Source organism: Biomphalaria glabrata, chromosome 1, assembly GCF_947242115.1.
Source record: "Biomphalaria glabrata chromosome 1, xgBioGlab47.1, whole genome shotgun sequence".
In the NCBI taxonomy this organism is placed as follows: Eukaryota; Metazoa; Mollusca; class Gastropoda; family Planorbidae; genus Biomphalaria; species Biomphalaria glabrata.
The window spans coordinates 23,945,682-23,958,506 of NC_074711.1; the positions used below are offsets into that span (position 1 = coordinate 23,945,682).

The window sequence follows — 12,825 nt, forward strand, 5'->3', positions numbered from 1 at the left end:
ATGTTGTGCAGCCAGGAATAGTATAAACAATGTCCCGGACAAGCCTCTATTCCAAGCCACAGTCACCGCTTCAGTCATTCACATTGGTATAATGTACCCCCCCCCCCCACACACACACACATACATAGTGGCAATTGTCATTCTTAGTTCAAATGCAAATAATAACATTTTAAAACACTCACTTTATTTGAAATAATAAATTTGAACTAGAATATATATACTCATTAATACAATCTTTTCAGTATGGAGTTCGACGACCAATTTTCATTCGAGTTTCCAACGGAGACTAAATTTTCTATGGAAGCCATCAATTTTGTACTAGAAGAAGCTAAACATGGCGGTGCAGCTATGGCTGAGAAGGATCATATGAAAGGAAACTGAGATCATGGCACCAATAGATAAATCCTTTTTTACCGCATGGACACTCGCCCACTAAGCAAGTAAAAGTAAAGTTCCCCTTTCAGACCTTGTGGTCTATAGGGCAGATGATGTAAAGGTCATCTGTTTTTGTGGCCTACGGTTAACAAGGGTGTCATGTGGCCAGCACAACGACCAACCGCCTTTACTTTTCCCTAACTAATATCAGGTACCCATTAGAGATGGGTGGACTCAGAGGCGTCCGAAGATCCCGAAATAAAAAATCCCAGTCTTCACCAGGATTCGAACCCCGGTCCCCGGTTCGGAAGCCAAGCGCTTTACCGCTAAGCAAAGTGGTGAATAAAAGTTGTATCACATTCTCGGGACACATTCAGATCGGCCAATGTCTCACGGGATTAAATCCTTTCTTGGGTCCAAAGGTTCATCAATGGGATACGTTCTCTCGAGCCTTGGACATCGGGACACATTCCAGGCAAAACACGTTCCCCAGAGATAGCCGTAACACGGAGGACGAAAACATGGCTGCCCCCCCCCCCCGACTACCATGGAGTCGCATATTCTTAGAAGACCTACATCCGTAGGCAATAGCTGGGAAGAGGCTGTTGATGTCGCTTGTAGAGAGAGTTTGCAGACATGTACACCGAATGGCGCGGGAGACTTTACGTCTAAGTATCTAATTTGATCTTAATACTAAGTACTGAGACTGAATCACATCAAGAACTACTAAGTACTGAGACTGAATCACATCAAGAACTACTAAGTACTGACACTGAATCACATCAAGAACTACTAAGTACTGACACTGAATCCCATCAAGAACTACTAAGTACTGACACTGAATCCCATCAAGAACTACTAAGTACTGACACTGAATCCCATCAAGAACTACTAAGTACTGACACTGAATCCCATCAAGAACTACTAAGTACTGACACTGAATCCCATCAAGAACTACTAAGTACTGACACTGAATCCCATCAAGAACTCGAGATCTACTGCCGGCACAGACTTGAGACGTGCAAGAATCGTTTCCGACTCGTTCATTATTTCTTTAAGCTTAAAAAAAATATTTGTCTGAAAGTGCAACTAAATGATACTCTCATCTGATAGCATTGACTTTAAGCACTAAATAAACTAAATAACCACCTTCAACAATGTTTTCACCAAACGCGTATTGTACTTTTTTTTTGGGGGGGGGGGGGGTGGCCGAGTGGTAGAGCGCTTGCCTTTCGAACCGAGGCGGTCTTGAGTTCGAATCTCGATGAAGACTGAGATTTAGAATTTGGGGATTTAGGGGGCGCCTTGAAGTTCACCCAACTCTAATAGGTACCTGAGATACTTTGGAGAAAGTAAAGGGGGTCGATCATTGTGCTGACCACATGATACCCTAGTTGACCGTCGACCATAGAAACAGATGATCTTTACATCATCTGCCCCCATTGATCCCCATAATTTGTTATTTCGAAAAATTGTAAATATGTTGTTTATAACTTCAATTGTAGCCACACAAGTGTAATGTAATGGACTCACAATTTTATTTTGTTTTCAAGTTTCCTAATGTATAAATATTTATTTTCAATACATCTTTACCTAAATTAATATAAAGTAAAAACAACACTTGTTCTGGTCAAAATAAACCACTGCACTAAATATAAAATATATTTTCTTCTTTTCATTTTGTTTTAATACACTCACTTGCGCCGTATCTATAAATAGGCAAATTGATGCTATTTTTGAAACGTAGTGTATATTATTTTAATGAATCCGAGCGCGCTTGAATTGATCTAGACTAGAGAATAAGATAAATGAAAGTTTAAAAAAAACAACATTAATAGCATCAGCATTACAGGCTCTGGGCCAAGTCATCACGTGCTGTGCCTTCATTAACCACGCTCGATGCGCATCATCAATATCTAGTTTTGCTATGAGGCAATACCACTTTACATTGAAGTGATATCTCACTGTGCACAGGAATAATATTTTCATTGCAACATGGGCGATAGCGTCACTGCACACGACACTTGGCCATTTGCAGCTCCACTGCACACGACACTGGGACATTGGTGTGTCGCTTCCCCCCCCCCCCCACTATACATTACGACTCAAGACACTACGACATTGGAACTTCAACTATGCACTACAAGACAAGACACTAGGGCATTGGTACTTTAACCATACACTACAGCACAAGACACTGGGACATTACAAGACATTACAAGACACAATGGTATCTCGACAATAAACATTACCACCAAATACTTACCCATTGCTATACCCACTTTACCGGATAACACAAGACTCTGATCCATGGATATGTACATGATAACACAATACACTGAGACAATATCTGTATAAAAAAAAACCTTCCCATTGATTCTGAACATCGATTGTCCATCCTGACAGACTCTTATTGACACAGTCTAAAGTGACCAAGGAAACATTCAGACACAACTTTCTAGACTTTCGACCTCAGTCACTTTTTATCCCCCTTTAAAAATGAGGGTTATTCAATTCTGTTTTTTTACTGGTATTGGACACAGTCACACAGTCTTCTATAAGTGAGCCGCTTCCTTTCAACTAACCTTTTTCTATTCTTGGTTTATATACACACACAAAGTATTTGCACACTATGTCGCCACAGTCATTTTCACAATCTAGCACCAAGTTAATATAGGAAGAAGAAATATATTATTCTGGATGGATCTGATTTAAAAGAGGGATCCATCTATATTTAGGTTTTTAAATATGCTTAAAAAGATACAGTTTCAGATCTAGTAGAGATTTTAATTTTTATTTACTTTTTTATACATTGATAATGTTTTAACAGATTCGAATGGCATTCCATAAATGTCAGCGGCTTTTTCAAAAAGTAACAAATCTAAAAAAAAAATTAAAATAATTTATTATTGTTTCCGTTCATTAAAATATGTGTTAACCTCTTGATGCCGAATAGTCTGTTTCGGAAAGAATGATTATTAATCAAAATGAAAGACTGCATTTTTTAATATAATTAGTCTAATTTAAAAAGTTACAATTGTTTCATCAATCAGATAACAGACTTGTTATCAGAGAAAATACTTTGAAAATCGATACCAAACATGACATACTGTATAGAGCTTTTAGTAAATAAACTCTTGTTTGTAAAGAAAAATGAATGAAATATAAAGATTTTGTTGACTAGCGGATGGGGGCAGCTTTCTTCCTCTTCCTAAGCCAGCCTCAGTCCTTTTACTCTAGGAGAGGTTTGTACCACCTGCCGCGCTCTTCCATTGATGTCTTTAGTCCTGGAATCACGCTTGCAGGTTAGTCTTGGACGTCCCTTGGGTCTGGCTACCTCGGTAAGCTTTGTGGATTCTCCATCTAGCATGTGAGTGACATATCCGAGTCAAGGCAATCCTCGGTGTGACATAGAGCTGTGTGTATTGGTCAATGCCTAAGCTTCCAGATTCCTGAGGATGCGGTTCATTTTCTTGGAAAAGCAAGAGAAAAAAAGGAGCGAAAGGTTCGGTCATAATAAACAATTTAAAGCCAGGAAACAAATCAACGGGCGGAGCCGGTGGAAAATGCCAGTAATAAATAAAATTCAAACAAATCTTTTTTTTTCCGCATCTTTTGAAAGAATTAAAGTTTTGTCTCTATCAATCATATTCACTAGATCTTCGGCGCAAGTACACTCCTTAGTTCTGTTAGTTTGTATTAGTTTGACTTTCAATTGAATATTATAAAAATATATTTTAAAAAACATTGAGACAATGTCACTTGGATTCAATTGGTCTGTCTATCATGCTTCAAAAAAAAAAAAAAATTCATAAAAGAAACCAACTCAGCTCCACATATCAATGTGAATGGCCACCTACTTAGTGTTGTCGACAACTTCACGTACCTGGGCAGCACTGTGTCCAACTATGCGTCACTATCTAGCTATTGCCAACAGCGCTGTTGGTCGCCACCAACCGCATGTCAAAGGCGATGATTTTTTTGGCAAGCTTTAACGTGACCCTCGTGACCTCTATATTGAAAGCGGTGGCTTAACGGAGGACGGAGTTGCTCCCAGAAGCGCTATAAAGATCCACTCAGGCGCCTTTGTACCCTCACGCATAGAGGAAAGTAGCTGGCAACAGTTGGCCTCTGAAAGAGACCGTGGATAGTTTTTATGAAGGCCGCGTGGCACACATTTAAGGCCGCGTGGCACACATTTAAGGCCCCAAAGAAAAGCCCTAGCCGAAGACAGACGCAGAAGATAATTAGAAAACTTAAATGAACCCCCGGCGGAGTACGGCTTTGTCTGCACTAGATGTGACATAATATGTAGGTTACAACTGGGTTTGCGTAGTCAAGTGAAACATTTCACCCATCCGTTATCTTCGAAATCGTAGAAATTGCCAATATTATTATTATATTATTATTATGTTAGAGACAAACGAGTATTCATTCTCTGGCGCTGCCAGGATCGAGTTTCGTTAAAAAGAAACAAAATTCATTGTAGTCCCTTTAACAGTTTCCACTGAGGAATTTTCTGGTGATGTGGCAAGTTTGCAGCAGTACCGCTCTCTGACAGGCAACGAGGATGCTCCTAGGAATGTTGAGGGCCTTAAAGGTATCTGTGAGGTCAGTTTTTATTATCCCCTCGGTTGATAAAACAATGGGGTATATTATTTTGGATAACTTCCCTAAACGCTTAATCTCCAAGCCTCAAGGTGCCCAGATTTTCTTTGTTTTTCTATTTCAGTTTTTCTTAAATTATGAGAAAGTGGTACGGCGATGTCAGTAATGGTAGCGTTTTTTTTTCTGTTTTATCAATGAACAGCAGATCAGGGTGATTAAAATCTACCTTTTTGTCGGTCCAAATATCCCAGTACAGTAGATTAGTATTACAATAAAAATGTAGTTTTTCGTCCGACCTTTTCCCTCCACAGCCGCTAATACAAAACAACTACATCCACTCGTGTACTCTACCATGCCACTATAAGTCTGCCTTTCCCGCCATTTTTCTTATCCGCGCATGCGCGAACGCATTATTTCGAGTGTAGCACGTGTAGAAACACAGGCGCGTTCTCGGTCGATCACTTACAAACACGCATACCTAAACACGTACACACACGCGCGCGATTGTTTTTTATTTCTCTCCCTCCCGGAACAGCACACCGCAGGAGGAAAGAGTGAGTGCTTTACGCGCTCGTGAGCGAGGGCTAGGTAGGACAGAGATGATTCTACCACGTACTGACGCGCTAGGACAGACGAAAAAAGAAAGAAAGATCAACGAAATGTTCGCGTGCAGACCTCGCGAGATGACGATCACAGCCATCGTCTGCCACCATCTGCTGGTTTTATCTTGGGAAGCTTAGCGAGCTTCGTCTCTGGTTCACCATTTGTGTTTTGTTTTGTTTTTTGTTTTTTTTATTTCGCTGTGCTATATCTCTTAATACGGATTTTTTTCTTCTAGTGAGTTGTTGTTGTTTTTTCCTATCACAATTTACATCCTTCTTGTGAACGGCCGATGTTTGGAGAGGGAAGAGAATCAGCTATTTCTGTTATTTGTTTACTTTAATTGCAGTTCGTCCTTAGTTATAGTACGTGTTTTTAATCACCACTGTGTTATGATTTGAAAGGTGTATATCTAGGCACGTGTATCGATTAGACCATTGTTTCTCATGTAAGAAGTGATCTTTCTTACTTTAATCTCTCTTTCATTTTTCACCCTCCACAACTCCTCCCTAACTCTGCTTCCTCTACCCCCCCCCCATACCACTCGTGCTCGAGTTAGGCATGTTGCTGATTATCATTCGTCATGGACCGCGCTCCTGAGGGACTCAAAACATAGATCGATGCTTCCTATGTGTTTTATTTATTTATTTTCTAGAAGCAGGATTGCCTGAATTCGGATTAGAAGAAGGGTTGGTACGAAGGGCCAAGTTGAATATTAGTGAGCTGTGCGTGCAAAGGTGGTTGGTTTAGAGAGTACATATGGCCTAGTTTTAACAAAAATGTATATAAAGATAGTATTAGAGAGTATAATAGCAAAACTATATTCTATTTAAATAACGAAATTAAAGTAAATGTAACCTAAGGTTTTGTTTTCCTTTTGTTTTCATTGTCTAGGTTTTAGTTATCGTGATATTCGTTTAATATATGTCATTTCCGGAAACCTTAGTGCTGTAGTACTTCACCACTTTGTACTGTAGTAGGCAGCTTAGCAGCCAGATTCCTTTTTATAATAGTACACTAGGTTTTGAACTCATGTATAGATTACATTCACCTAACTCTAGGCTTAACATAGTATGTTCTTTGTCAGGTCTGATCAACACAAACATCAAATCAAGGCAATTTAGTCATTTACCAATATTCGTAACCATAGAAATATATTTTTTTTTAAAGTGGCCATAACAGGATAGAAAAATTAAAGTTTTTTTTTTTTTTTTTTTTTTTCAAATTTCTCTATGTTAAAAAAAAACAATCATGTAGATCCACGTGTGTGTGTGTGTTTCATGTGATTTTGTTTTTGAAGAGTTCTTGTTCTTGTTTATTTGTGTTTGCGGATTGCCCTGAGATGTGTTGACATCAGGCTGGATACAATAATAAGTGTGTAATGTATTTCAACCGATATTTTTCTAAGTGTGTTATATAAATATTGGACATAGCTTTTTATTAATTGTTAGATAATATGCTCTAATGTGCCAAGGATATTTAACGTACTTCCACCTGTCTCCCCAGGTATAACACCGCAAATTAATTCTTAAATCGAACTAGCTGGCACCTACGGTTATGTAGATAGTTCTGTTATTATCCAAATCAAAAGTTACAAGATTATTTATATCTTTTTAGTGCGGATTGTAGCTCATAGGATTATAGATTCATCCGTTCAGAAAAATTATATTTATGTCGAATCAGTTCGATTTAGAGATGTCGCCGGCATTTGTTTATATGCTAGCCCTTTACTTCACAACATAAGTGTGTTAGCTTTACCCACTATTTCCGTGTGTGTAGTTCATTACTTTAAGTGATCAAATAATGTTTGGTGTTCGGATGGTCTACTGGGGATTCTATTGTGATTCTCACGCCTGCTGTCATGGAGTAGACGAGGCCATCGCTTGAGATTAAACACCTGAGAACTGTCCACCTGGGTGGGGAGTATCCTGGGTCAGCCAGAGCACTGACACCCCCCAGCCCGTGAAGATGCCGGTGAGGAGAGGTCATGTAGCGCCGCCCAACATCTTTATCGACACCATCATCAGGAAGTTTGATGGCCAGAGTGAGTACATCCTATAGTAGTCTAAGTGTTTCACTCAATGTTATTGATTTTTTGTTAGTTGTTATTTTGCAGTTCAGAAGACTGTTATAAAATAGAACAGCTATAAAAGGAGGTAAATCTTTCTTTTGTTGTTATGTTCAAGTACAACAGTATCCCAATAAGACCCAGCATTGGTCTACACCTATCGCTAAAAGTTAACTAGGACGTCACGTAGCCAGCAGAATGTCTAACCTCCTGGCTACTGGTAACTCAAAGACCCCTCCTAACAAAACCCAAGGTTTTACCCCTCACAAACAACGCCCCTGTTTTGTGATATAGTGTTGTGCTTGTTGAGCGTGTGTGTTTGTGTTCGTGTGCTGCTTTTGGTAACGTGGCTAGTTAATAAACTTGCAGTTCTCAAATTCATTTCATAGCAATTAGATTAACTTCGACAGAAAGAGTGAATAGATATCAATACTGTAGATCTCTGCTTAAACACGTGATTATAGGCTGCGCATTGTTTGTAATGCAGTATCAGAAATAAATACCACACACATGCACAAACGCAGAACACACATACACAGATGTTAAGAAAAGTTGTGAATTTTAAATAAACAAGGGAGAGCATTATAAAATTAATTTTAAATCCACAAGGGGAGAGCAATTTAAAATTGTTTCTTTCTTGCTATTTTTAATAACCTTTACAATGGAGTCATTCGTTTTTTTAATTTCATAATATTGTTTCTAGAGCAATATAACTTAAATACGGTAATGGACGTAATCATAAGCTAAAGGGTTGAAAATAGTTTTATAAACTGTTTAAAAATATGAATATGGAGATCAAGCTTGTATCATATTTCATGTAAAGTGAAGTAATTGCATTACAATGTTATACATGCGATCACTCTACTGCAATAGTAATAAAGACACTCTAATACAGAAGTGTGTATATACAAGAATTACGAGCATTCATGGACACTGGGAGCACTGACTTCATTCGGGTCCTTTCTTTTCAGTTAAAATAAAAAAAGTTTCTCTGACGAGATCACAGAATAAAATACAATTACAAGGCAGGTTTGGAGCAGTGAGGACCCCCCCCCCTTTGTTTATCTTGTTCCGTTGCTTTTATTTCATCGTCTGGACACTTTTTATATACGTTATTTGTCCAATGGAGGGAAAAACAGATCAATATGTTTGGGTACTCTTTGTAGGGACCTGATGGCTAGGCTGTCTCATACTTGTGTTGTAAACTTGTTGTCACATTCACTGTCTAGGTGTTTCTATCATTGTCAGTGTCACATTAGAATAATAAAAAGTCGCCGAGTTTATATCATAAAACGCTGTTTTTATATTGTACAAATCAATCAGTGTAGCCAGTAATACTTTATCAAATTTATATAAGTATTCTTCAATCTAAATAGTATAATGTAAGTTTCTATAACTAGGTATAAATAATTAACCTTCACCTGTCCCTTAGCATGTTGGACCATTGGGGTACCACACATGATCTTTTGGCAGTCTTTCTCCAACTGATGACAGGTTTCATCCATTTCTCTCTCTGTTTTACATATTTCCTGTTATATAATTAGCTATAGTAAAAATGAATATACAAAAATCATGCACCTACACTCAAAAAGTCTTCATTAGTTTTATGATCGAATTTTAAACAATACAACAATAAACTACTGTGACAAAAAAAAAAAGAAGGGAAAGGGATATAGACAAATGTGGGGACCACTATAAGGTCACCTACAGTAAAACGTAAGAAAATAAAAAGAAGATTGGAAACTAGTGTGGAATTAATGGAATATCTAAATAATTGAAAGGTCGTGCTGTGACAAACTAAATATTAAAACATAACCTTGGGATACAAGCGAAACAACGTGGACATTTCATCTTCTAGTGTCAAAAAGGAAAAAAAAAACATTTAAAATAGCTGATCAACACTTTCGGTACATCAGGAATACCACACTAACTAGCTAATATACCACTCTAACTAGCTATTTATACCACACTAACTAGCTATTTATACCACTCTAACTAGCTATTTATACCACACTAACTAGCTATTTATACCACTCTAACTAGCTATTTATACCACACTAACTAGCTATTTATACCACACTAACTAGATATTTATACCACTCTAACTAGCTATTTATACCACACTAACTAGCTATTTATACCACACTAACTAGCTATTTATACCACTCTAACTAGCTATTTATACCACACTAACTAGCTATTTATACCACTCTAACTAGCTATTTATACCACACTAACTAGCTATTTATACCACACTAACTAGCTATTTATACCACTCTAGCCAGCTATTTATACCACTCTAGCCAGCTATTTATACCACTCTAGCCAGCTATTTATACCACACTAACTAGCTATTTATATCACACTAGCTAGCTATTTATACCACTCTAGCCAGCTATTTATACCACTCTAGCCAGCTATTTATACCACTCTAGCCAGCTATTTATACCACACTAACTAGCTATTTATATCACACTAGCTAGCTATTTATACCACACTAGCTAGCTATTTATACCACACTAACTAGCTATTTATCACACTAGCTAGCTATTTATACCACACTAGGTAGCTATTTATACCGCACTAGCTAGCTATTTATACCGCACTAGCGAGCTATTTCTACTGCAGTAGCTAGCTATTTATACCACACTAGCTAGCTGTTTATAACACACTAGCTAGCTATTTATACCACACTAGCTAGCTATTTATACCGCACTAGCTAGCTATTTATACCCATACTTAGACATGAAAACCGCTATAGTATTGCGAAATTTCATTTCAAGAAGAGAATAGTAAATTAAACAATAACATTCAAAAACAATACTGGAGATAGACCTTGTAAGAAAAAAGTAATTACAGCATCCTTTGAACCATATCGGTTGGTGTACACCATGAGAAACATATGATCAATATAGATACGCTGGTTATCTTGGAGAAGTCTACAACTTTGATAATCCCTTTTGTTTAAATCTGTAGTTCCTATTGATTCCATCACAGTTGGTAAAAGTAAAAGAGACAACACGATTAGAGATTTAAATCATAAATCGAACGTGTATTAGTCAAATAACTCAATCTATACACGTCAACTACAGGCCTAGCTAAGGATCGATCTGGCATTGATAGTATTCATATTTGTATGTTTTGATGACATAATTTATGTCATCTATGTACTCATGATCCATTTTGTCTAGACAATTTTAGCTGACCGTGGTCAGTTGTCTGATGTAGGCCGCGTTCACTGGATGTCTGCCATCCATCACGGGTCCTCCTCGCACCACATATTAATAGTGGTTTCCTCTCTTATGGCCAATTGCTCTCTCAGTCGCCTCCCCTTGTCAAGGTCATCATAAATCCTGTGTTGCTGGATACATCATAGATCTCTCAGTCGCCTCCCCTTGTCAAGGTCAGCATAAATCCTGTGTTGCTGGATACATCATAGATCTCTCAGTCGCCTCCCCTTGTCAAGGTCATCATAAATCCTGTGTTGCTGGATACATCATAGAGTCTCGACTGGGACATTTTTTTTTTTTTGGAATATAAGATGTTGTTAGTGCTACGTGGGGATGTTGCTGGCTGCTACAAGAAAGATGTTGTTAGTGCTACGTGGGGATGTTGCTGGCTGCTACAAGAAAAATGTTGTTAGTGCTACGTGGGGATGTTGCTGGCTGCTACAAGGAAGATGTTGTTAGTGCTACGTGGGGATGTTGCTGGCTGCTACAAGAAAAATGTTGTTAGTGCTACGTGGGGATGTTGCTGGCTGCTACAAGAAAGATGTTGTTAGTGCTACGTGGGGATGTTGCTGGCTGCTACAAGAAAGATGTTGTTAGTGCTACGTGGGGATGTTGCTGGCTGCTACAAGGAAGATGTTGTTAGTGCTACGTGGGGATGTTGCTGGCTGCTACAAGGAAGATGTTGTTAGTGCTACGTGGGGATGTTGCTGGCTGCTACAAGAAAGATGTTGTTAGTGCTACGTGGGGATGTTGCTGGCTGCTACAAGGAAGATGTTGTTAGTGCTACGTTGGGATGTTGTTGGCTGCTACAAGGAAGATGTTGTTAGTGCTACGTGGGGATGTTGCTGGCTGCTACAAGGAAGATGTTGTTAGTGCAACGTGGGGATGTTGCTGGCTGCTACAAGGAAGATGTTGTTAGTGCTACGTTGGGATGTTGTTGGCTGCTACAAGGAAGATGTTGTTAGTGCTACGTGGGGATGTTGCTGGCTGCTACAAGAAAGATGTTGTTAGTGCTACGTGGGGATGTTGCTGGCTGCTACAAGGAAGATGTTGTTAGTGCTACGTGGGGTGTTGCTGGCTGCTACAAGAAAGATGTTGTTAGTGCTACGTGGGGATGTTTCTGGCTGCTACAAGGAAGATGTTGTTAGTGCTACGTGGGGATGTTGCTGGCTGCTACAAGGAAGATGTTGTTAGTGCTACGTGGGGATGTTGCTGGCTGCTACAAGAAAGATGTTGTTAGTGCTACGTGGGGATGTTGCTGGCTGCTACAAGGAAGATGTTGTTAGTGCTACGTGAGGATGTTGCTGGCTGCTACAAGGAAGATGTTGTTAGTGCTACGTGGGGATGTTGCTGGCTGCTACAAGAAAGATGTTGTTAGTGCTACGTGGGGATGTTGCTGGCTGCTACAAGGAAGATGTTGTTAGTGCTACGTGGGGATGTTGCTGGCTGCTACAAGGAAGATGTTGTTAGTGCTACGTGGGGATGTTGCTGGCTGCTAAAGGAAGATATTGTTAGTGCTACGTTGGGATGTTGTTGGCTGCTACAAGGAAGATGTTGTTAGTGCTACGTGGGGATGTTTCTGGCTGCTACAAGGAAGATGTTGTTAGTGCTACGTGGGGATGTTTCTGGCTGCTACAAGGAAGATGTTGTTAGTGCTACGTGGGGATGTTGCTGGCTGCTACAAGGAAGATGTTGTTAGTGCTACGTGGGGATGTTGCTTGCTGCTACAAGAAAGATGTTGTTAGTGCTACGTGGGGATGTTTCTGGCTGCTACAAGGAAGATGTTGTTAGTGCTACGTGGGGATGTTGCTGGCTGCTACAAGAAAGATGTTGTTAGTGCTACGTGGGGATGTTGCTGGCTGCTACAAGAAAGATGTTGTTAGTGCTACGTGGGGATGTTGCTGGCTGCTACAAGGAAGATGTTGTTTGTGCTACGTGGGGATG

At 39.2% G+C, this 12,825-nt stretch overlaps 1 protein-coding gene across 8 annotated transcripts in view; it reads left to right on the top strand.

The window, feature by feature from the left end:
* Positions 1–5,601: 5,601 nt before the first annotated feature.
* LOC106078596 (potassium voltage-gated channel subfamily H member 6-like) overlaps positions 5,602–12,825 on the top strand; it is a 195,222-nt gene continuing 187,998 nt past the window's right edge. For 5 of the 8 annotated variants that reach the window (XM_056029152.1, XM_056029158.1, XM_056029163.1 and 2 more), the window contains exon 1: positions 5,602–7,627. In XM_056029152.1, the coding sequence (XP_055885127.1) occupies positions 7,552–7,627 (76 nt within the window). In that variant the 5' untranslated portion in view covers positions 5,602–7,551. The remainder of the gene's footprint in view (positions 7,628–12,825) is intronic. The other 3 variants (XM_056029134.1, XM_056029139.1, XM_056029145.1) reach the window with 3 other exon arrangements.